This window comes from Poecilia formosa, unplaced genomic scaffold (assembly GCF_000485575.1).
Source record: "Poecilia formosa unplaced genomic scaffold, Poecilia_formosa-5.1.2 Scaffold362, whole genome shotgun sequence".
Taxonomy (NCBI): domain Eukaryota; kingdom Metazoa; phylum Chordata; class Actinopteri; order Cyprinodontiformes; family Poeciliidae; genus Poecilia; species Poecilia formosa.
The window spans coordinates 286,464-312,893 of NW_006800301.1; the positions used below are offsets into that span (position 1 = coordinate 286,464).

The following is a 26,430-nucleotide window of genomic DNA, read 5'->3' on the forward strand; positions in this document are numbered from 1 at the left end:
TTCACCTTTCCCTCATCAATCCCACCCCTTCTTTTAGTTCATCTATACTTTCCTCTTTCCTATTCACACATCTCAGAGCTGCTTCTCCAATACCCCCACAGGCACAGTTTCCCCCCCCTCTTTTGCATAACTTCAATGAATCTCACTTCTACATATTTTCAGGAGGATGTGGTTACAGATATTCAAACACATTTGAATAATAGAATAAAAAGGTATTGTTACAATTGGAGAAAACAAAGAATGGAGCTTGCAAAGTGAATGCCAAACAAATTTTCCCACAGCTTTATCTGCAGCAACACTAAAGTGTAATGGCAGAAACAAATGGTTTTCATGCCTGCATCTTCTTTGTAGGTTTGGCCAGGGGAGACGGTATTTCCGGACTACACCAGCCAAAAATGCATTGATTGGTGGATAGATGAGTATGTGCGGTTCTCCAAGGAGGTCAAACATGACGCCCTCTGGATTGTAAGTGGATTTTCAGACATATTAAATAATTCTGGTAATTAGTTGAAATTCCGAACATCCTGACATTGTTCAGCAGCCACTTACAAATATTCAGCAAGGGACATCTTGTTTGAAGTTCTAAAACATTTTGTGGCAATTGCTTTTCTGTTTTGCTTTCATTACTCAGATATTTTTGTTACAAAACACACATTCAGTTTCAAATTTCCCTGAAATCCTGTGCTATAGCCAAGTGAATCATGGATTCACAAATTAGCTGAAAAAACAAAACAAAACAAACAAAGGATAGATCTTTATTAAAGTCATCACTTTGACGTAATGTCTTTTTTTTCATTCAGGATATGAATGAAGTGGCTAACTTCAAGCAAGGATCAAATAAAGGCTGTGCTAAGAACAAGCTCAACTACCCTCCCTACACTCCAAGTGAGACTTTCAATTTTAATAATCAAAAATAAAATCTCTTCTAATTCAAGTATTTATGATATTTAGATATTTATTAATGAATCTCTTTCAGATACATTTATTTCTTCAATTGATGTCTTGGCTTCAAATTAGATTTAAATAAAACATTATAGCAACTTTTAGTGTTTTTTTAGTGCACTTCTTTTTCTTTATCCATCACTTCCCTCTTTCTTAGTTTCTCCATGTCTTCTTTTTGTTTCAAATGTATTTAGCATTGTGTCAAGGTCTTCCTCTTACTTTGTTTATCTTTTCCTTTCCCACAGAGATTCTGGATGATGTGATGTACAGTAAGACCCTCTGCATGGATGCCAAGCAGGCGTGGGGGAACCACTATGATGTCCACAGTTTGTACGGCTACTCTATGGTGCTGGCCACTGAAAAGTAAGTGCATCTATAATCAGTGACATGTTGAATGAAAACAAACCCACTGCCTTGCATATATATATGAATGTGAAAAACAGAACATGCAATGCCACAAAATATTAGAAAGGACCATTAAAGTCAGACGGTATTGTGCCTTGACTGAAAAAGAAAATAAAAGAACTGGTATTTTAAAGTTTTATCAGTTCATTGCACTGAGGTGACTTATGCCCTGCTCCAAATCGCAGGGAATGATTCCTGTAGAAAATTGTAAGTCAGATACCATGTGCAGAATTATGTTTTAATGAGCCCAGCTCCCAGGGTGCCTTTAAGTTCTCATCTGGGTTTTGGCACTGGAAGAGTGTAATGACCCATTATGTTTGCAAACCTACAAAGAGACATCACGGCGAGTATAGGGCATAATCACTGGAGCATGGAAATTCATACAGATCATGGATATCTGCCAAAAGACAGCACAAATGCAGGCTTTATAGCAAATAATACCCTTTGATGCTGAAAAAAATCCTCCTAACATACACTTAATTCTATATGCATCATGTAGACTGTAGGCAGGTAAATTTCTTTAAAATAGATGTGCTAAACATTAAAGTCATAATAATCTGGTATCTCTTTGGTACCCCAGACTTGCGATATCAAATCACATGTCACATTTGTCTACAATTAAAAACAAACCAAGCAAACCAGGAGACAAGTCTTTAACAAACCATCGTTGTATATATATACATATATATTTTCTTTTTTCTGAAACTAAAATACATCAAAAAGTTTTGGCCAAACATATCCCCTAGTAGAAATCCATATTCTACCTTAAAGGCCCCTTAAAGAAACTATTTGACTTAAGAATCACATCATCAATGTTCCCAACATGTTTTAGTTGGAGTTTTTTAATTATATTAGTTTAACCAAAATGAGTTAGATTAGGTATATTTATTAGAAGGCTTGTAAAGCTTTTTCTCAGTTTAACTTTACACAGTCTGATTGAAGTTTGAATTTTAAATATTAATTTCATGTTAAGGCTTTTTATTTATGTGAAGTCTCATTTATTATTTATTTTATTATTTATTTATCATTTACTAAAATTTAACACTGCTTAAGGTGAATGTCAAATTTATTTGCATTCATTTATAAAATAATAGAATAGAAAATGTCAACAATACTCCAATAATACTGCAGGATGTTTAGTTTTTATAAATTTTAATACGATATTGTCATACGGACACACTTCACACTAGTCGGTGGCGGTAATGATGTCACGGACGTTGCCACGTCGCCGCAATGCATTCTGGGTAAATGACATATGCTTGGTCCGATTGCGCTAGCTTCATCCAGCCAAAACAGGGTTAAGTAACATCGTTAAGCCTTTTCCATTTGAACCAAAGGGAGTTGAAACTGATGGGAATGTAGAAATCACAAGGAATGAAGATGATGAGGACCAAACGGAGGAGAGAAACAGAGTTGGCAGAAGAAGGTGGTGTTTGTGCTGTGGCTGCTGCCACCTTCAGCTTCATTGAATGAGACATCTGACAGTGCGATATAAGTAGTTCTATGGCTTTGTGTCCAGTCCGGTAACAGTTGTTAAGGGTCCGGTCTTCTGTCCGTGGTTTTGGCGTTTTGTAGATAAAAGCTGTCGACATGCATTTGGTTTTAGCTTGTGAAGGTAAGACCACCCGTTAAAGCCTTCATCAGTTTTGCTCGAACAAAGTTTGCTGGCGAGAAATGTTGAGGGCACAAATGTTGATCCGGTGGAAGTTGTGTTTGGCTCTTTCCCACTGCACTTTTTTTTATGTGGGAAACGATCCAGACTAACCTCACTGTTATTTTTTAAATAACAGCTAACAGTGGTGCAATGTGTGGCACTGTCTAAAATTACACCAGTCAAACGCAATATTATAAAAACCAACTCAGGTAAAGTTAGCCTTCCCGTGTTTACGTTGTAAATTACAGTACTGAACGGACCGGCCGCGTCATCAACTCAGCATGCATTGAACAGGTGAATAAATGGTGACCTCCATAGGTGAAGAATATAACAAAAGTGCAATAAAAAGATTACCTTATAATATTAGTATATTATACATATAACCATGACAAATCTGCAGCATGTGTTATTACCTCTCACTTTGAGCAGTCACTATAAAAGGCAGCAGAACTGTGTGCTCAGTGAAAGCACTAGGACTACATGTGCTCACCCACCTCACACAAACCCACCTGAGACTCAGAAATATAATCCCACAGAAGACAATTTGGTAAATCACTACTTTTGTATTAACGTTGACTCATAATTAATTTGTCTATTTTTTATTCTCTTCCTGTTTTTCTCTCTCCTTCTAATTAAAATGTAATATTGGCAGGAGACACATTTTGTAAACATCAGCAAGACTTTGTATTGTCATGGAGATCAATGCAGCTTCGATTTCTCCCAAGCTTAGCAATAACATAGAGGCAGGAAAGGCAAAAAAGGAGTACTACAAAACTGTGTGTCTGTGTATTTTATTCTGCAAACACTGATGTTTGTGTGCACGTGCTTTAAAACTTTTTTACCCTTTGTAATCTGTTGTTTTTAGCTTCAATATCCTTTGCATCGTAATTACCTCCAACCACCTCACACGAGTCTCTTCTGTCTTCTCTCAGAGCTCTGCAGCAAGTGTTCGGGTCAAACCGTACCCTGATGCTGACGCGCTCCTCCTTCCCAGGTGTGGGAAAATATTCAGGACATTGGCTGGGTGACAATGGTGCGAACTGGAATGACATAAAATGGGCTATTCCTGGCATGCTGGAGTTTGGGCTTTTTGGAGTTCCCTACGTGAGTACCACCACATAGTCCATTTGTACACGCACACAGACAAACATGTGAACTAAGAAATACAGGAAAGAAAACTATTTTACTTGTTGGTTGCCATGACAACATCATCCGAGAATCAAAGCTGGTTTGATATGTTGACTTTGTGCAACTTATGGAATTTGCACACGATAAAAAGGCTTAGACTAAAAGTTACTCGCTGTCATGAGTTGCCTATGAGCATTTCAGAGCACATTTCTCCCACACAGCTCCTCCAGACTAGCAGCAGCAGCAATTAGCAAATACCTTGTGGAACTACAAGTCTGTTGAGCTTATAATGCTCCTAAGAACGGTTGTACATGGATGGCATGTAGAAGAATTGTTGTGATAACGTGCTGAAGTCAGGAAGGGAATTATGTTCTTAAAGAGACAGAGGCCCATGTCAACGCATCAAATGCAAAGTAAAATTTGTTGTTGTTTTTAATCTAGACAACATATTCATAACAACTGAAGGTAAAAGACTTGCGTGTGGTATAAGATAACAACATGTGCCTGGAAAATATATAATATTGACCTCTTTAAAGGTGTAGTTATTCTGGACTTAATGAATCACCTGTAAGATTACCAGTAACTTCTCCATAAAACCAACATTTTACTGACAAACATACTAAAACTAGAACTAGAACTGCACTTCCACTAACAACCCAAGTGTTTGTTTCTCCATTGCACATAGTGCAAACAGCAGTGAGAAAACAACAGGAAGCAAACTGCACACACACACCACACACACACTCTTCCAGCTGTGCACATCAGGTGGTCTTACAGATGCCAACTACTCCTGGTAGGACTCTGTCAAGCAGATTTTAGGAGCCTCAGCAAACACATAAACACAGATGTATGCTTCACAAACAAAGAAGACGGCAAGATGGAAATAGGATTTGGACCGTTTCCTTCTTATTCTGTCAATCATTAAAAATTTGCCAGTGGTTCAAAATAGAAAACAGGGAGTTTTTGTGAACTTACTGAGGAGCAGGAGTTTGCATTGCACAATTGGCATGCTCACATCTCGTTTTCTGTGCAATTAAATCTCGACTGAATTTAATCTTTTTAAAAGAGAATCTCGTGGCCAGGAATCTCAGTAGGGCCAGTTTTCTTTGTTTTTTTTTTTTGCACTCCAGGTGATCTGTTATCATCAGACAGAGGTGTTTTATCATAACAGGTGCTTAGACTGATGTTCGTAACCTTTAGATATTTCATTTTAATAAATCAAAGTAGGAATCCACAGCGTGAATCCACAAATTGTATTATGCTGAGCTTGTTAAATGGTCTTCTAACGCTCTGTTTCTAGTGCAACTCTAACATGGCGACACACACGGCAGCTTCTGTCGAAATGTCAAACCTGATATTCCTCCTATGTGTTCCAGATCGGAGCTGACATCTGCGGATTCTTTGACAACTCAACTGAAGAGCTGTGCCGTCGCTGGATGCAAGTTGGAGCTTTCTATCCTTTCAGTCGGAACCACAATGCTGAGGGCTACATGGTACAGTAAAGGCATTTTGTCCTGAAGTTCTTTTATTTGAGTGTCACTTTTAGATTTATGTACTGCAATGCCCCTGTTTGGTCTGAAGTGCTGCAGGGTATACCCTTTATTCCATCGCATTATATAGGTGCTATAGAGTCCAAGCGGTTAAAACATAAACTACTTTTTTTATCCACAGAGATTGGTGTACACCAATACTAGTACAATTGCTTTGTGAAATGGGAGCAGTGGGACCTCTGAATTTTGGCTTTAAAACTTTGAATGTCAGCTGTTAAACATCACAGCCTCTGTAGGGACCAGAGTGAAAAAAATGGATTCACACACCACACGCTAATATTTGCAAATTTTACACTTAAGCAAAATGTAGCAGCTCTGCTGAAGTATGTCAGATTAGCATAATATGATGTGCCATATGGTGGACGCAATGCGAGCATGTTGTAAAATATCAAGATGGTTTCAGCTGAGAAGCCCCCCACTGACAGCAGATGGACTAGGGAGAATTATTTTTCTACCTGTGCATCCTCACCTCCAGCTGTGAGCCTAGCTGGATGTGCTGGTCAGAAATGTAAACCAACTGTTTTACACTAACGATGGAAGCCAGCTACCATCTGACTACATTTATTTTAATGCATCTGTTAATTATCACAAGACAAAATAAAAAAACAAAACAAAAAAAAAAAAAAAACTTTTCTACATCTCTTAATAGGCCCATCCACAGACTGAATGTGCCAGGTCATTAAGACATGCTCCTTAAACATTGTATCGACGTTTTTACACAAAACATAAAGTCGAGGGAAGACTGAGGCAATCCCAGAATTTTGGGGTTAAATTCATTGGACACTTTTATGCACTTTGAAAGCCTGCACACACAGCAGTTTCTCCTTAAAACACTGCTAAATTTAGCCTAATTACACAAGTCAAGTGCGGGCTAAATGACGAACCATTTGGGAGCCAAAGGAGCCAACGTTTATTGCTAATCTGATCCAAATGATCTGGCTCACTGATGGGGCTAAGAATTCCCATTACTAATTTGTAGAAATGTGGTACGTTGGTGTTAAATTTAAGATGCTCATTTGATTTGGGTTTATAAAAATAAATAAATGAATACCATCCATAGCAATGAGATAGACTGGAACAAAACATTGTAAATGAAAGAATCGGACAAAGGATCGTTGCTGTTGCATGTAACTTAGTTAAACTCTTCAATCTGTTAATTGTTAACAGCAGAGAACGTCCTCAAGGTCATGACCTCTTTCCTATTCTCCATATTTTCAAATTATATGTTTTGTGATGTGGGATCCCCCCCTCACCCCCCAGCAGCTGAATACATATACTCAAATTTAAAACTTAATTTTGTAATTTTGTTGAAAAATTTTCAGCAGGAGATCACCTTACTGGAATGAAAATGACTACATTTGTAGACTTTCAAAGGTCTTAACAAAGGTTGCCAGTAAAGATAATTGGAGTATCTTCAAATGGCAAAATAAATCTAAACAGCTTTGCCTGGGGAATGCCTGATTAGAATCAGGCTTTAGCAAACAGCCATCTGAGCTGCATTATGGATTTTTTAAAAGAGAAACATTAGACTCTCAAAAACATGTAAATTTATCCAAGCAAGATGGATTTGTTGAGTATATGCTTAGACTATAACTGAGCCATTTTTGTTGTCGACACATACAGCTTGTAAGAAAAGCCAGTCTCGCATAACAAATGTTATGAAAACTGATGCTCTGACCGCACTCTTTCAGGGCCATTTCCATGCTAATCACTGATGCAAAAAATAGTTTTAAACTGTGCGCGCGTGTGTGTGTGTGTGTGTGTGAGGGGGCAGAGGTGGTGGTGTTAAGATGTCGTCTATAAGTACGTTATGAGGATTGGTAGTTGCTAGAGGACAGCAACAAGATGATGATGATGAATCTGATGCACTATACCCACCAAACAAGACAGCTAATGTGTGACCTTTACTTTGCCCTAATCATGCCCCTCATCAAATGCCCATGCGGCCAAGACCAAGCACACACCGACCCACTGGCACAAGCTGCTCATCAGCCTCTCGGAGGTGCCGGGGGCAGAAATGATTGGCTAGATGTTAGAAGCATGGCCTGTTAACAGCTAATCATCCTCTCACTCACGCCGTCATGAAATTAAATCATACTGTACTTCTTCACTTATTTTCTTTGCTGAATCCATAAAGGGTATTTCAATTTTTCTTTCTTTTTTTTTCATTTTACACCAGTTTAAGGTCTACTTTCATGTAATAAAAAAAATGGTTTTATTCCTCACCCGTTTCACTCAATTTCCCTACTCAGTTACTCCCATGCCTTATTCAAACAAGTGTCTTTTGCACCCACCTATCTATTTCTGGTTTATTCCCCAGAAGGTTAAAGACAAATCTTTGTTTTCTTTTTGTTATCCACTCCCATTCATCAGCCCCAACGCTTTAATCTGTTTTTCTGCCTCCAGCCCCAGGATCCCGCTTATTACGGTGCCGACTCGATGCTGGTGAAGAGCTCCAAACATTACCTGAACATACGTTACACCCTCCTGCCTTACCTCTACACTCTCTTCTACAAAGCCCACACCACAGGGGAGACCGTTGTACGTCCTCTGCTGCACGAGTAAGTCATCCATTATGTTAAGTTCTTTTGGTGCCAATTCAAACTGTTGGTTTTGTGATGTTTGCTATACTTTGGTCTTGATGTAGACGTATATACTGTTATTTTGTAGAGCTGGTAGTGTTCAAAATAACTTGTTGCTTTTTAATAAAAGTAACCTTATTGTCTATACTTACTGAATTGACTCCCTCATAAAATCTTATGTAAAACCTGCATATCTTGATGCAAATATGAGCAAGTTGCAGCAACCATGAAATGGGAATTTTCTCAATTTATTTCAGCAGTCATTTACGAGCATTTGGTAATAATACTGTAAAGTTTCAGTATATTATATTAAGGGTATTAACTTTTAGGGAGCTTATTTTTTTATTAGAAGATTAGAACCTAAATGTTGTAAAGATAATAAACATATACTTTGTTGCATTGTTAAACTTTCTTTGTAGTCTCTTGTTCATTAAAATGACAATAGAAAAGTGCTTTGCACAGATTAAAGAACATAAAAATGGTAAAACTAAGTGGGGAAAAAAATTACACAGATATTGTGTACTGTGTTTCACTTCAGACTGAGAGACACTTGGATTAAGAGAAGCTGAAATGAGGAACCTACTGTAAGAGCTAATCCCTCAAGTTAAAATTGTTTCTTAAAATGGACTCAGACTGCAACACTGACAATAAGAACAGATAAACATTTGTGAGAAGACTAAGTGAAGCTATGTAAAGAAAGTGATGAGTAATCAAATGTTTGTGAAAACTGAACTCGCTAATTTAGGATGAGAAGGATCCAAAGCTCTCCTTAAATGTCGGCTTTTCAGGGGGGGTTTTCTAATAAATGCTGTCTTTTTAAAACTTGGATTAGGACATTCAAAGTGACTATATATTGCCACACTTTCTCTTGTAAGGTTCTACTCTGACAGCGCCACCTGGGATGTGGATCGCCAGTTTCTCTGGGGAAAACACCTGCTCATCACACCTGTGCTTGAACCGGTTAGTTAAGACACAAATTATATTTGAATTTCATAAGCAAAATGAAAAGAATAATTTTAGAATGAACAAGTGATGCGCGGGAAGTCTTGTGTAACACAGAAGCAGCTCTATTATTTCCTGGGCATTTAATAAAAAAAGCTGCTAAACAACAACAAAAAAAAAAGGTCTAGCAGATTAGATGATCAGCTACTTATACGTGCAAACCATGACCTCCCCTGAGAAAATATGACATGGGATTTTCTTTGTTGCCCTCTCCTCCTCTCATCCCTCATTCAGCTCTCTTTCAGACCCTCCCTTCTTTCTCTCAGCTCTAATGAGAACGCTGACCTCATTACTAGAAGATTAGAAGTGCAGATAGAAGTGTGTACACTTGTTTGTTTGATAGTGTATGCATGATATCGTGTGCACTTATAAGTGTGCATACATGCAAATGGGTGTGTGTGTGTGTGTGTTTGTGTGTGTGCACATGCTTACACTTACTGTATGTGAAGTAATTGCAGTTGTGTCAAAAGGGCCTGAATTTTAAGCGGTTTTGAATGGCCTCTTGTGTGTTGCAAAGTATTGTAAGCCCAACTGGATTTGTATAAGGCTGGAGAGATTATAACTTTAACCATTGTGGAAAAAAAGTTTTTTGTAAAAGTGGAAGTGTGTGTTTACAATGGTTTAAAGCTGGTGATGTGCTAAATGTAAGGAGAAGGAAGAGTCGAAGGGTGATTTAGTAGGATCCTATTTTAAGCACACATGATTTTCTGAAAGAAGATAAATGTACCTTTTCACAGCTTGTTTGCAGGCAGAGATATAATCCAGCTTTAGCAGTCCAGCTGGAAACAGGATTTTATAAAAAGAAATAATAATTCAGGAATCATGGCTGTGGTATCAATTATGACTAGGCACTAATTTTTTTTTCTTCTCTTAAGTAGTAATTGCTTTCCGTCGCTGTGCCCTGATAATTGAACATGGAGAAAAATCAGCCATAAAAGTTAATCTCCAAAGAAGAAATTAATGACCATGCTTGTGATGACTGGGATTTGTGATGAATGCATTTCCAGTACATTACCTAAACATATTCTGGAAATGGATTCAGAACTTGCACATCATGTTGCCCTTGTCTAATAATGACATGTTTGCAGCTACTTGCACATGCAGCACTCCTAAAGTTAAGGACGCATAATGGACAGTACTGATTAGAAATAAAAACGGTTTATTATTATTATTATTATTATTATTATTATTATTATTTGCACAACCTTATAAATTTGCCTTGACGAAATTAAAACCTAGGACCATTTCTTAAATGTGCATCTAAGAAAATATTTAATCAAAAGAGGGTTACGGCTCTCCAATGTCAAATCTGAGATATAGAAGACATATAGGTACTTGTGCGAAGATGCATTACAACAAAAGAAAAATAAACAAGCTGGAATAATGGCCCTATTTTCAAGTGCATCAGCAGATAAATAGCAGCTACTTTGCTCACAACACATACCACTTAGATAAAGCCAGTCCTTAGTGTTTTTTGCTGTTGTGAACGTTTTAACATGGACGTCCACCCAAGCACTTACATCACAATCATGTCCATCTTGTCATGAGGGAGTTTCTGAGCTGTGCTGTATGAGTTCAGGCCAGGACAGCACCATAGCATCTACTGTGTGGAACATATGCGTCTGGTTTTAGTTTTTTTCTTTATTCTGTTTTTTCTCTGTCTCTCTTTATCCGTCTCTCCGTCCGCTATGCATTTCTCTAAAGTTGCTCTTTGTATAGCATGTAAATCAATGCATGATTTAACTTTGATCTCCGCGATAAACCAAGAGGATCTCCGGTACTGCCTCTATATGCTGTCCCCTCTGGTTTTCACAGTGCTTTCCACTCTGCTGATAACTCCCTTTTCTTTTTAACTCAACCTTTCATCAAACGTTGGCTCCCATTGGAATTCTCTTAATCATCTGCTCCCAACTTACCCTTGTGATCACATTCCATTGCATCAAGTTTCTCTCTAGCTCGCTCTCACAGTTTTAGTCTGTAGCTGTCTCTCTCCTAGCTAGTATCTGATCATTCTGCCAGAGCAAATCTTTGGCCCAGCAGATCAGATCTAACCTTTTGACTAACCCAGCTTCAAAAACAAGGATGCGTGCCTTTTGCATTGGCCCCTCTAATTATAATTAGCAGCAGAGCTTCATCCTGTAAAGCCTTTCCATTAGTTGGTGAGGTGAGTGATAGGTGATACTAATATGTCAAGGTATGAGGGGAGCACTTATGTGCAGCACTTGCGACAGGTAAACAGAGCCCCAAAGGCTGCATTATGTGATTTAATTTGGTTTATAGATCCTCTTACAACCATCTGTTTATCATAATTTACCATTATTTATTGAGTTTCAAATGAAAAATAATAATCTTGAGCATTGCTTAAGCGCCAAGCCATGTCCCTAACTTTATGACCACTGTGCACTAATTTTGTAATGACTTCTACCAGCAGGATAATAATGTACCATAAAAATCAATTCAATTTTTTAATCATGCCAGTGTACTCCAGTCGCCTCCGCAGCCTCCAGATCTTAATCCAGTAGAGCACCTGTGGGATGTGGAACAAGAGAATCACATTATGATTGTGGAGCAACTATGTCATGCCATAACCACAAAGCATTAAGATAGTTGCAAGGTCAACAGGGTACCACATAGGTATACCTAATAAATTGGCCAGTGAGGGTATATCAAAGGCCTGAAAAACAAATCAAATGAGCTAATATAGGTCTTCTCTAATAATTTTCTTTTTTTGGAACCCAAAGACCTCAGCAGAGATCATCCCCCTCAAGTCTCAAACACACAAAAAAAGATGGATTTTTGTTGGAAATTATTTTTGTCTGTCCTCAGTTGCTACAGAGCGTTTCACAATTTGATATTTCTTGGAAGGACGTGCATTTTGCCTTACCTTTTTCTGTGCCCTCTGTGTTTATCTCTTCCCCTTCCCTCTGTTCTACACTGTCAGAGAGAACAGGGAAGTGACAATGCTATCAAAGCCCTCGGCGTACGTCTATTGATTGCTCCTGTCTGTGCACCACCTTAAGCCATCAAAGACTGTCACCTATCAGTCGTCTCTTGGTGTTGTCTTTTCCGTCATCTGTTGCAACGTAGCACCACAGATGAAATGTGACAAGATTTTTATTTTTTTTATTTTTTCCTGAAAAACTTTTTATTAGAGGATGGGCAGTTATAAAATGGCTTTCTGAGCTGTGAACATTTTAGCCTTTTCTTTTACAAAACGAATATTATGTTTGTCCCGCCTTTCTTTGCATAATGTGGCTTTTCTTCTAATCTTTTGCCTTTATAAGACTGAAGTGTCAGGACTGGAACAGTGTGCTGTATAATCTATTTAAAAAAATAGGTCTGCTTTCAAATTAAATGAGACGCTGACATGTTGATTTCCACCCCACATGTTGGAGCCATACAGTCTTAGATTTACATTAGAAACTTAATGATATTGCACATGTGAACAAATCTAAAGTGTTTGTCTTTTCTCCTGCAGGGCATGGACAGAGTCTCGGCATATATTCCAGATGCTCTGTGGTACGACTACGACACGGTAAGAATATTCTCTACTCTTCACCAGTTGCCCATTGGAAGCATCACATCTTGTCTTACACAGTTTATTTACAGTATTAACCTTTAATTTCTTTTACGTTTTGTAAAGTTTGTTTTTGTATTGTGATAAGTTTTCAAGGCAACTGCACTTTCACTTTGCTTCACATGAAAGTCTTTGCTTTGGGTTACTTGTTTGTGATGGAGAAACTAAAGGAGAAAGAGTGAGGACAAAGATAGAGTGAAAGAAGGGACAAGTAGGAGAGAGGAGAGACTGTCTCACTGGCAGAGAGATAAAAGAGGTGCCGCACTCCTTTGGGACCTTATTTGGGCGTTACACTGATGATGTAAAGCGCCCACTGATCAGATGAGCGATTAGATTGGCTCTCGTGCTGCTGGCCCCTTGTACTGTTTGGTCCCCTGTGACGATTCGGGTAGGAGGATGGAAGGGTGGGAGAGTTTTAATATGAGTGAAAATGACCATGAAAGAAAAACAAGCTCCAGAAAAGGAAAGTACTGAAAACAGAAAAAAAAACCAAAACAAGTATTGGTGGAGAGAAAGCCGATGGAACAGAGCTCAATATTAATAAAACAAGTGAAGAAAAAAAAAAAACACTCCTTTTCATAAAACGAAGAGAAAACATGGGATGCGCAAAAACATTAAAAACAGGAAGATGAGGATCACAGATTTCGGAGAAGCAGGAAGATGTCATTTGGACAGAAAAAACTAACAAGACAAAGAGAAGATGAAGCTAAAGAAAACCTAAAGGAAGAAATGGGGAGAAGATAGGATCTTAAATTGCTTACAGACGCTCCACTACCTCCCAACCCACAATACTGTAAAGCAAAAAAAAAGACATCCTGTAACATAGACATTATTTTGGTTGGAATGGATGAAAATATCACTTAAAAAAAGAATTAGTGCATCACAACAATGGAAAGTAGGATGCGGCAAATAAATTGGGTAAGAAGAAGAACAAGAATAGATGGATGGAGAGGAGTGTGTGTCAAACTGGTCTGAGGATTCAGTCTGCAGTGGATCAGAAATTAACCTTGAAGAGTCAGGATCCTCAGATAAATGAAGGGTGGGACGCAGAGATGCACCAAGGGGAATGGTAAAGGTTTAGAGGGTCTACTCCCATTCTAAATGAAAAGAGCCAACTACCTATAGAGCCTAACCATACACTGCAAAATATAACTTTTTACATATTCATTATAAATGACTTATTTTCTGTCTAAATATTTCTGAAAATTTTAAAACTTTTTATATCATAGTCCAAATGCCATCATCTACTAACAATACATGCACACGATTAACTTTTAGATGAAAATTGGGAAACTTTATATCTTAATATGGGATCAGCAGCCTTTAAATCCACATAGTTATCTTTGTTTGGTTCCCACAAAATATTGAGTGCAGAATTGCAGAAGCTCATTGAACTTTAAAAGACATATTATTTTATAAAGTTTATATGAAAATATTTTGGTGAATATTTTGTATTTTGCTCTTAAATAACTAAAGTAATTATTTAATCACTATTCAAATTTTATTTCTATTTTTTAGTAAAAGTAAGTAAAAGTAAAACATCAGTCAGTAAAAGCAAGGAGAACCAGACCATCTGACATTTATTTTTTGACATTTTCCAGGACTTTATGTAAAGCCAATTATAGGGTAAACACTCCCTTGTTTCACCACTAGTTTCATTATATTGTGGAATTTCTATGCAGATAGTTTAGACAGAAATGCTAAAATGAAAACGTTTATATGTAAAATTGTCCATTTTTGGATACTTTATTTGTCAAAGTCATTATGAGCCACTGTGATAAAGAAAAGCCACAAATTGCAGACCCGTAATGCAGGGCAGTCAGTGACGCAGGTAAAATGAGCCATAATTCATTAATGTTAAAGAAAAAAAAAAGAAAGAAAGAAAGAAAGAAAACACCACCATGCAGTCGACTGTCCACTGTCACCACATTCTGGTTCATGAGTAATCCTGAACAGTCAATGTCTAGATGTCGTCAGCTGGGTTTCCTTCGATGGAAAACTTTTTTACCAATTTGAATAAAAATTAAATCTCACTGTGCCAGTTTGTAGCTAGAATAAATTTGAATGTATGCAGTTGAATTACATTTTTTTGTGAATTGTTGCTATGTAAATAAACTTATTTGAAATTGAATCAAATCAGAAATGGGAAGTCGTTGTAAAACTACAATGTGTAATATAATAGTTTAAGAAAAAAGGAAATAGTTTGATACATTCCTGCAGCTGTTCAGATCTCTGTCTTGAAACTTTATGATGCTGAAGGGACACATTGCAGCAATCTTATCTTGAATAAATCAGTGTGATCTGGATAGCAAGAGAGGCATGAAAGGCAAGTGGAAGACAGGTCAAAAAAATCATCAGAGGAAAACTGGCTACAGAAGCCAGAAATATGTTGCAATATAGCAGATAGATGTAGATAAATAAGACTGCGCTGCCTTTGAGATCAGATCCAGTCGTAAAGATAACCAGCAGGGTCACCTCCACTCCACCATCATCTCATGTCAGACCTGAACTCAAAAACTGAGGCATCACAGAAAGTTGACAAAAGAAACATCAATCTGTGGTTTCTTTTGTGATCAACAAGATTGTAATTGTTTCCCAATTTTGTTTTCAGTTTGTATTTAAATCTACCAATACCAACTAACAACATGTAATTTTTAATGAATATTTACTAGTGTCAAAGTTGGAAAAATGAAAAGGTTGAAATGATGCATTTATGCCATTGGCATACTTAAAATTTTGCATTTTTTGTGTGATATCTGTGATGATATCCATAAGGCATACAAAGTAAAACAGGTAAAAATATTACAGCAAAAAAAAAAAACAAAGCTTAATGTATTTATTATTATCAGTTTGGCTTTTGAAACACCTCCAGAGGTCTGAAGACATACACAGAAGTTAATTTATATGCACTTGTAGTAAACACAGTTTTATCCTTCCACTGTTACCAAAGATGTAGAAGCTTCAAGGAAACTAAAGTTAACCGATCTAAAGATTGAAATTGCAATGAAGCACACGGCTTCTGTTCCTAGATCGCACTCTTGTAGACATCGGTGACCACTCTTTTCACCTGCAGGGACACCACTGAGATGCTTTATGTAGAATAAAACCCAGGTGGTAAACAGACATTTTCTATTGAAGCACACTTGCCTTAATTTGAAGTGCATAAGATGTTCAATGTGAGACTTAAAAGAACGGGTTCCATTCATTAAACTGTAAATATAATCATATAAAGACATATTTCAGTTGGTAGTTATGCATACCAGATTCAGGTAGAACAAATGTAATGCCTGCAGATAATCAGACATCAGGGTAAACAACTTTATTATCAACCTAAACTGAAAAGTGTGGACACATAATACAGAGTCTTGAGGGTTACCTTTGATTAAACTAATGCTGAACACAACCTGCAACTATTTTTGCTTTAATAACGCAGATGGAGCGGATAGAAGACCGCAAAACGCGTGTTGATATGTATCTACCTGCTGACAAGCTGGGCTTGCACATCAGAGGAGGCGCTATTCTTCCTACGCAGGAACCTGACGTCACCACAACACACAGGTTCTCGCATACAGCTCTTGTGTCACCCATACATATAAATACATTGCATGTCTCACATTTAACTCTGTGCCTTTTCGTATGTATATATTATATTTCTGACAATTTTATCCATATTTCTGCAGTCGCCGTAACCCAATGGGTCTGATTGTTACTCTTGATGACAACAATCAAGCAGCTGGGGAGTTATTCTGGGATGATGGAGATTCCCGAGGTATCGTAACATTTCTCATTTTCAGCAGATGTGTTTGTGTCGCCAACACTGTTATTATCACTGATTATAGGCCTTCTTTTATTATTATGTAATGGAAGCACTTATCCATTTGAGCTCAAAGAATTGAATGAGTCAATAAAAGTATTTCAAATACAAGCAAGCAGCCCACACAAGTGCGGACCAGTTACTATTAACCTTTCAACTTTCCTTTCAGATACTGTTAAAGATGGCAATTACATCCACTACCAGTTCTCTTTTGCCAATGTAAGTTCCAACCACATGCAATTTCACTGTATCTTCATTGACACGAGCTCACACTTAATGGTGAGAGCTGGTGGGGACTTTTATCCAGATCACCAGGCTGGATTGATTTACAGATGCTGCTAAAGCTCTGTTGGATGAAAAATAAAATAAAAATGATGTTCCTCCTTCACATATAGAGAATTGGCAGATATGTTTAATGTATGAGTGTTAATGTTATTCATATGCTCTAATGTTGAAAGCTCACAGTGTTTCATTTGTTAAATTAAATCATGAAATGGGTATTCTGCTGAACTGTAGCTGTCGCATTTTGTGAATTTTAAGTTGACCCTTTTCTTGTCTTCTGTATTATAGGGACGCCTGAATTTACAGGTGACCCATGCGGGCTACAAGGATCCAAATAATCTTAAATTTGAGAAGATTACTATCATGGGAGTGCCTAATCTTCCCCCATCGGTCTCTGTGACTCACATGCCCTCTGGCTCAGTTACACAACTTCCAAGCTCCAGCTTTTACCATGATGCGACCAAACAGGTAAACAGACTTTAACTATAACTCAAAACATTAACCCCTTCACCTCACCGTTTTAGTTGCTGCGTAAACTTTCTTTTTCTTTGCACCTATTCATTAATAGAGAATTTTTACGTGTTTCTCATTTTGACTGTAAACACTAATTGGTTTATTGATGATGCCATGACGTGTTTCAGGTACGCTTCTGCTAAAGACTTACATGCTGTTGAATTTAGCTTTCTCTCTGTGTAACAAAACTATGAGTCTTCACACTCTTCTGCTTCAAACAGCAGACAAAGCTAAGAGTCACCTTGTAGACGAGTGGGGAAAATTGCCTCAAAGGGATTTAGATTGTTCCCATAAGCTTTGATGAAGACCAGGGCTATTATTACCAAACAGTTTTAAAGTTAACTCAGAACTTGGCTTGATAAATTACTCTTGTCTTTTCATATGATCCTTATAAAGTTGGATAAAAAGTTATCAAGATTAAGCAAATAGTCAACATTTTATCTGTTTCTTTTATTATTTTAATTAATCATTGACTGGTCATTTTATTTGGGATATATATATATATTTTTTTACATGAATAGGTAACCTGCCTTTCACAGGGTAACGCCTACATAGATTTAGGAAAGACACCAGCATGTAGAGGTGCTGAAAAGGGAGGTGTAAAGGGGAGGTGTCTGAAGGCAACAGTAGCTCAAATAACCACTTGTTATTGCCAAGGTGTGCTGAATACGGTCCCTGAATGCAAAACATGCAGAACCTTGAAGCAGATGTGCTGCAGCAGAACAATAACACACTGGATGCTACTCTTGTTAACTAAGAATGGGAAACTAAGGCTACTTATTCCCACAGATATGATTATGTTATAAATACGTTCCCTCCGTCTAGAAGTCAGAATAATGCCGAATCATGCTTAATTTTTGTGAAGTTGCAAACTAAAATCCTGGAATTATTTGTTTTAGTTGGACAATATTTGTGATGAAAAATATTTACTTAACCAGACCCATTACAAAAATAAATTAATTAATTAAATAAAAAAATAATTAACATTATTGTAAGTGTAAATCCTGTAAGTAAGATAAGGGTAGAATGGGGCTAACCCCAAATAAGTAAGGTGAACCTAATAAAGTGTAAATTTATATATAAAAAAAAGCACTTTACAGCCAGTACTGTTACCTCAGACATGCAGGATGGATAAACTCTCCAACAGCTACACGTCTGCCATTTGTTCTAATAAAACCTGAAAAAAACATAGGTATGAAATTCAAGGTTGGCCTGTAACTGTAAGAAATGACAACAGTTCACATTAGTTGAGGGCCAAGAGGGCCTTCTGTGAGGGCCTGTGTGTGCGCAGGAAACCAAAACAAAGATTGAGGATAATGACTAAGAGCAATGATTCTACTGTAAGCTCTCATGGTTACTAGCAAAAGGCAAGAGTTTATAAACCATCAATAGGTCCCGGGCGAAGTAGTGCAAGAGAGATTCTCCTTTGTGCACTTGTGTACTCATGTGTGCACCCACACACTTGTGTGTGTGCGCGTGGGTGTGTGTGTGTGTATGCACAGCTGCAGATGCTCTTATGCGGATCCTCAAGGTCTCTCTGGTCACTCACACAAGCCTGCATTTATCAAATGACTCTCTGTGGTAATCATTTCCTGGGGGTGAGGGGTAAATGTGCTGTTGAACTTAAACTCGGGCTTGTTGTGACCATTTGTCTTTGTGAGACCAGACTGGGCCTTGAATGTAGATAGCAACTGCCAAAAATCATTAAACACATGTAGGTTTTTCAATACATGACTTCGATTTACGGGCGGTGGTATTTTACTTAAGCCTTTTGTCTGGAAGAACATTTTAATGGCCTCTTGAAAAATGTATTGCCTAGCTCTAACTTCTGGTTTTCAATCCTCGTTTTCTTTTCTGTTCCTCCTTTTTAATTTCTTGTTCTTTAACATTTTGACGATGCCTTCCTTTTCATTCCTCTTCAATTCCATTGTTTCCAAATGTAATATTCTCCATCTTTGCTCTGGATGACACAGTCATCGCAAAAGAATCTGTGAAACATTGTACGCATCTAATGATCCATAGAGAAAAAAAAAATATTACAAATACTGAAATACGCATTGGGACTAGACACCATTTCATGAGCAATAAAAGTAAAAAATAATATAAACAGATGAAAACTTTACAGTTTGGATCTCCTTGACTGAATGACCACATGGATGTTTGGTATGATTCTTTTCAGGTGCTTTTCCTGTCCAACCTGGGCCTGAGCCTGGGAGAAAGCTACACAGTTCAGTTTGACATGATAAGCGATGAGCTTCAGCGTTTTGACTGCCATCCAGAGGATAATGCAGATGAAACCAAGTGCAAGGCCAGGGGCTGCCTGTGGCAAGTGAGTAGTAATTCACCTTGATGATGTTCATGAGTACACATGGTCTTTTGTGGATTAATGATCACCTTCCTAATTTGTTTTTTGTGCCCTGTGTAGACAAGTACCATCGAGAAGGTACCTTGGTGTTACTATCCAAGTGACTACGGTTACACTGTTACAACAACCAGCGAAACCAGTACCGGTATGACACTCGATATCACTCGGAACATGAAGTACAGGAGCAGTGGTCGTCCAGGCTCACCAGATGTGAACAACCTCCGTGTCCAGATTTGGTATCACGCCAGCGACATGCTCCAGTTCAAGGTTTGTACTTTTTTTTTATCGTTGTAGTGTGGGTTTTTGACGCTGCCCTTTCCTTCTTTTCTACTTAGAAAATATGTCTTTAAGACACTCATACCATTATATCACTCACTATAATAATAAAACCCCATCTTTGTCCAGATTTGGGACCCAACAGCAGATCGCTTTGAAGTACCGGTGCCACTGTCGGTTCCTTCGACTCCTGAGGCGGATGAAAGCAAAAGGCTTTATAAGGTCTCAGTGACTCAAAACCCGTTCGGCATCCAGGTCGTAAGAAAGAGCACAGGAACCAAGATGTGAGTATTCAACATTAAATGCCTGCTTCAGGCAGGCTGAACTCCAGGCAAATCTCTGACTGCGCCAGCAAATCCTGCTGTTTTGGGCACTTGGTTAATAAATATTTTTTTAATGTTGATGTAGCTGCTCTTCCAGGCCACCAGCACAATGAAAATCGCAATGTGTTTTAGTACTTAAAGAAACCTTTAATCCTCAAGTAAAATGACCGGGTCGTTTTAGATTTTAAAATGAGACTGAAACCTCACCTTTTCAAAATAACTTTTAGTATTCACTTTTGTTTTATGCTGTATTGATCACCATGCATTGTGCATTTATTTTTAACATGTTAACGTGTTTTATAGGGTTTTCTTTGCCTTCAACTTTTTTATGTTTTCTCCTGTTCATTGGTTGAACATCTGTTTATTTTGAGGTCCACCTGTTTACAAAGTGCTTCATAAATGATCTGAATAAGGATTATGACTATTCTTAAAGCTCTGATTAAATTAGATATACTACATTTTATATATTAAAATCTCCAATTTTTCCCTGTTAGAGTAACAGTGTTGACTTAACTCCTCTAGTTTTGTCAACAAATTAGAAACTAGCATAGTCAGTGACTAAAGTAGCTTCCTGTTGTTCAGCAGGAGTCACAATGATGTCACATAACAAAAGAAGAATCTATTCCAAATAACAGTTCCCTCTACCACCCTGCTTTTGACTAATTACATCCTCCATCGCTTTCCTCAGCTGGGACTCTGCCATACCAGGATTTACCTTCTCAGACTTGTTCATCCAAGTGTCGACTCGACTGTCATCCAATTTTGTCTATGGCTTTGGAGAAACTGAGCACACCACCTATAGACATGATCTGAACTATCATACCTGGGGGATGTTCTCCAAGGACCAGCCTCCTGGTGTAAGTAATCCACTAAATTATACCTTCAAAAAAATAAAGAATAAAGATTATCATCCTAACAGGGGGCTTTTTAGTATCCAGCCTAACTATGGGGATTTTTTATTAAGCTCTTTTGATCACAGTTTCGTCACAGCTAGCAGTCATTAACACCTTTGTTTCCAAAGGTTAGGTCCTCTCAATGGGTTTTAAGCTTCTTGTGTTTTGCTACACCTGTGTGCCAAATGTCTTTAACATTGTATACTCTTCAGACATGTTAGAGGTGACCTGTATACATTTGTCTTTCTTTCTGCCATGTCACTTTGTTCTGTTGATATGAAGCAGTTTTTGAGTGTCATCATGTTTCCCCAAATAGTGTCAAGGCCAGTCAGGATGAGCTTTCTACCTACATCAGCATTATCAAGCATAATTGCTGAGCACGTGGGACAGCTCTGCAGAGTTCATACAAATGTTATGGTGCCCCTCAGACAGAAAGGATATTAAAACTAGAAAGGGGGGGAAAAGGCTAAAACACACACTATAAAAATAAAAATAATTAGTTTGCAAAAATATTCATAGCCCTTGAACTTTTCTTGGTCATGTTGCAGCCATGCCCTTCAGTGGGTTTTCTTCTGATTTTAGTTGACATTTTAAGACAAAGTAGAGCCTAACTGTGAAATGAAAGCTTAATCAAAATAAGCAGTATCAAGCTTTTCTTTGCAAAGATGAGTAAAAAAATCCAGTACCTATATGGGAAACTGGTAAAGATATTTCCCCCAAAAACTTGTGGATGTAATGTATCATTTTCCATCCACTTTATTTGAGATGCTGGTTAGTTTGCTTGTAAGGTAAGAACCCAAAAAAAGTGAAAGTTGTGGCTGTGAAATAAAAAGATGTGAAAAGTTCGAGGGATATGAATCTTTCTGCAGAGCACCATAAATATAGAAGACAGAACACAACATTCTTTGTGCACACAAAGACTTTAAAATACCTCCATAGAAAAAGTTATAGTAGTAACTGAGCTGGAATTCATCAGCTTCTTATGCTGCAGATATCGTTTCCGGATGGTGACATCTGACAGTGCAAATGTCTTCTCCTCCGCTAACACATTACCTGCTCTTTTTCAACCACTGGCCAGTTCTATCCAAGAAACGTCTGCTGCTGGCAGATATTTCATAGTAATAGATTCAATAAAATATTTACAGAGACTTGCTAATGATACATCAAAGTGGCCAGCCTTTGGACAAACGGCACAGATATCCACATTTCAACCAGGATTTGGCAACTTCACAATTTAAATACTTTTTTTATGTATTTACTTCCGTTCCTTCAGTACAAGATGAATTGCTATGGAGTGCATCCCTTCTACATGGGCCTTGAGGACACTGCTGATGCTCACGGAGTGCTGTTGCTGAACAGTAATGCAATGGGTGAGAAATGCATATGCATTAGTGCAGACTCTAAATCAAAGGTAGATAAGGGTTTAATGGGTATAGAGCAAGCTCATCAGTTTTCACATAATCCCAATGATTGACTTATTTTTAGAGTTGTAATGAATTTTACTTATGTTATGCATGCATATAATTACTACCTTCTATCAAGAAGAGTTCTTCAGATCCAAAAAAAAACAGAGAGGAGAAACTTTGAAAACTGCTTTCTGAGAAAAAAAAAACATCTTACTCTTTACTATATCATTTTCAAACACAAGTGTTGGGTTACACACACTTTATGTAATGGTTAAATATCTTCAAGCTCCTATCTTTGCCCGCGTTCCTCCACCTTTGCCCATCTTGATTTCAGCCCACTATTAACTTCCTTTGCGGCCTCAGACAGTAACTCCTTGGCTAATGTCCGTTAGTATGAACTAACAAAAAAATGCGTCACAGAGGAAAAAAAAAACACTTAGTTATAGGAGCAGCCAAACTATGAAAAAAATGTAACTTATAAACTGGAAAATATCATTTAGACCTTACATACTGTAAAGGACATCAGACTTATTCTTGGACAAATTAGACTTTACATAAAACTTTTAAGAGTCATTAATATCTTATTATTTTGTGTCCAGATGTGACTTTCCAGCCAACTCCGGCTTTGACCTACCGCACACTTGGAGGCATTTTGGATTTCTACATGGTCCTGGGACCAACACCTGAGATGGTTGTGCAGGAATACACCACAGTGAGTCTTCTTTGCTTCATATAAGTGACTTTAGCTGTGTGAGCATGTGTGTGTTTTCCACTTGGCCCTGGGCCACTGGTGATGGACTGCGGCAGCTGGGAGTTCCTTGCTTCATTGCGTTCTTTCATTTAGCCAGTCCAAACACACATGCACACAAACACACATACAAACACTAAAGCACACAAAAAACAAACAAACAAACAAACAAAAAAAATACACTTTATGGACCTTGTCCTATTTTCCCAAAAAGCAACTATTTCCTCTGCTGAATTACCTTAACTTTCTTGTTTGTTTCCGTCTTTACAGCTAATTGGACGACCTGTTCTACCTGCCTACTGGTCCCTTGGGTTTCAGCTGTGTCGCTACGGTTATGCCGATGACTCAGAAATAGAAGAACTATACAGAGGCATGAAGGCAGCTCGTATTCCCTATGTAAGTTTAAGAGACTTTTTTGGGTGTCTGTTGAGTGTTTAACAATAATGAATGAATAAATAATTACAAAAATGTTAAGGTCCTTCGTCTGTTGAGTGTAGTTTTATTAGTCCTTTTGAAGAACCTTATTTGACCAAGTTAAAATTTCTATTTCTAAAACTGGATTAACAACTCTTATGAGTTTATTAGTAAGTTAGAGAAGCAATTGTACAGTAATTTCAAGCTGAGAATTTGGCAAACGTCGTCAGTCAAGCGTTAACTAATCTGACCTTTACCTTTCATCTGCTGCAGGACGTGCAATACGCAGACATCGATTATATGGAGCGTCAGCTGGACTTTGTTTTGGACTCACAGTTTCAAAATCTGCCACGCCTGGTGGACGACATGAGAGCAGAAGGCATGAGGTTCATCTTCATTCTGGTAAACAACACTTAACTCTTGCTGGCAGACACATGTATGCACAAATACAGCCATATATCTCCAAGGCATTTTTACAGTTTAGCGCACAGTGCATAGCATTAAACCATTTTAACTTGAGGCAAAAAGTAGTGGAGGCTTTTTGTAATGCTTTAGGCTTACAAATGATGTGTCTGATTCCAATAGTAAACTTAATATATTGTGAATCCCTGAAGTCGTTTATTGATGTGTGTTTAATTTCAGGATCCAGCCATTTCAGGCAATGAAACAGTTTACCCTGCTTTCACCAGAGGAAAAGCAGCTGATGTCTTCATCAAATGGCCCAGCCATCTGAGCAACGACATCGTGTGGGGAAAGGTAAGACTCAATTATCAAAGTCAGAAAATGACCCTGAACTACTGATAAAGAGAGACATAAAAAGATATGGTGATAGATTTTTTTGTCCCTCAGTTATTTGTGACTTTTTCTGTGGCCCTTTTTTCCTTTTAGGTCTGGCCTGATTTCCCAAATGTCGTAGTTGATGAAAGTCTTGACTGGGACACCCAAGTTGAGGTACACTGCCTCCCACATTTACAGTCTGAACTTAGAATATTTCAAATATTTCAGCTATTGAATCGTTTTCATCTTTGAAACCCTCAAAGTAAAACTGGTTTAAACAATTTACTGGAAAGTTTGGTAAGCATGGGCTTAATATTTAAATTGTATCTTAAATGATAAATGGCTTTTTTACTTGTTCAGCACTTTATCAAGACCCCAAAACGCTTCACACTACATTTTAGTCATTCACATACGCACATTCACAAACTGATGGTGGCAAGCCGCCAGTCCCGCTCCGACAGAGACGGAGTGGGAATCAAACTGGCAACCCACAGATTATAGGATGAATTTCTACCACCGTCTTAACACTTTCCTTTACATATGCTTTTGGTCGACTTTATGTAAGTTTGTGGTGCATCAATGTAACTCAGTGAATGTTAACATTTTAATTATGTGCGTTTTTTGATCATTTCCAGATCTACCGGGCGTACACCGCATTCCCAGACTTCTTCCGTACTCAAACCGCAGCATGGTGGAAACAAGAAATCCAAGACTTCTACAATACGATGAAGTTTGATGGTCTTTGGATTGTGAGTATAAGGAAATAAATATATGGCTGTTCCATTAAGAAATTCTTCACAAAATTGTCCACAACATTTCCTTTTATACATTGCAATCTACTTTTTGTCTGAAGGACATGAATGAACCTGCAAGTTTTGTCCATGGCACAGTTGGTGGTAAATGTCTTGGCAATCCCCTCCTAGAGAACCCTCCATATATGCCACGTAAGAATCTGTCTGTGTTTTTTTTTTTTTTTTCTAAACCCACCTAGAGTGACATTTTTAAATTGATTTTTGTGTGTTTTTATATTTTGTGCACCATACAGCCCTGGAATCCAGCCATATGGGCTTGAACCACAAGACTCTTTGCATGAACAGTGAGCAGATACTTAGCAATGGAAAGAAAGTCGCGCACTATGACGTCCACAACCTCTACGGATGGTCTCACACCAAACCTACCTTCGAGTGAGTGTATATGTCTTCATGTTTTCTTGGTTGCACTATCTGAATTAACTTAATTGTTTGTATTAACCCATGTATTGTTTAAAAGGAACAGAAAGCTCTGACTGAACCGGCCTGTAGAGGAAAATCCAGCTTCAGAAGACTAATAACTCAATATGTCCTGCCAGAAATCTGTTCTCATTAAATCTTTATGATAATGTTTGCCAGTGTAAAAGAAAATTGGTCCCTGTAACAATTTTCTCGCTGCGCTGTAGACACATCACAACATTACTTTAAGTTGTAGTTCTAAGACTACAGCACAAGTGAGGTAACACTATTCTGTGGAAGAATTATAACCTCATTAGATTCTGACATTTTTTAGATATTGAATTTATAAAACAGAATTTTTTTATCCTGTGCAATTGTGTATATGAAAGTCCTGTGAAACATCCAGGTGAACGTTTTGCAGGATTGTGAGGTGAACAACTTGATTGCAGGTCTCAACATTGCAGCACAAGACAAGTAGAGCAGCTTTTAGCTGGCCTGGTCGTTAAATTCCTATGCAATTCTGCTCAACGAAAAGTATCACTTCCAGCATAGTCTGGGTTTTCTCCCCTTG

The 26,430-nt window shown here is 37.8% G+C and overlaps 1 protein-coding gene across 1 annotated transcript in view; it reads left to right on the top strand.

Moving 5' to 3' along the window:
- si (sucrase-isomaltase) overlaps positions 1-26,430 on the top strand; it is a 61,424-nt gene that overhangs the window by 13,185 nt on the left and 21,809 nt on the right. The window contains exons 13-37 of the mRNA XM_007574824.2: positions 352-465; positions 801-885; positions 1,188-1,305; positions 3,934-4,105; positions 5,506-5,622; positions 8,086-8,240; positions 9,137-9,221; positions 12,742-12,798; positions 16,274-16,398; positions 16,521-16,609; positions 16,824-16,873; positions 17,225-17,404; positions 19,629-19,778; positions 19,875-20,081; positions 20,220-20,374; positions 21,102-21,270; positions 22,580-22,676; positions 23,312-23,424; positions 23,731-23,856; positions 24,148-24,276; positions 24,517-24,630; positions 24,763-24,825; positions 25,287-25,400; positions 25,505-25,595; positions 25,697-25,835. Coding sequence (XP_007574886.1) covers positions 352-465; positions 801-885; positions 1,188-1,305; positions 3,934-4,105; positions 5,506-5,622; positions 8,086-8,240; positions 9,137-9,221; positions 12,742-12,798; positions 16,274-16,398; positions 16,521-16,609; positions 16,824-16,873; positions 17,225-17,404; positions 19,629-19,778; positions 19,875-20,081; positions 20,220-20,374; positions 21,102-21,270; positions 22,580-22,676; positions 23,312-23,424; positions 23,731-23,856; positions 24,148-24,276; positions 24,517-24,630; positions 24,763-24,825; positions 25,287-25,400; positions 25,505-25,595; positions 25,697-25,835 — 3,014 coding nt within the window. The remainder of the gene's footprint in view (positions 1-351; positions 466-800; positions 886-1,187; positions 1,306-3,933; positions 4,106-5,505; positions 5,623-8,085; positions 8,241-9,136; positions 9,222-12,741; positions 12,799-16,273; positions 16,399-16,520; positions 16,610-16,823; positions 16,874-17,224; positions 17,405-19,628; positions 19,779-19,874; positions 20,082-20,219; positions 20,375-21,101; positions 21,271-22,579; positions 22,677-23,311; positions 23,425-23,730; positions 23,857-24,147; positions 24,277-24,516; positions 24,631-24,762; positions 24,826-25,286; positions 25,401-25,504; positions 25,596-25,696; positions 25,836-26,430) is intronic.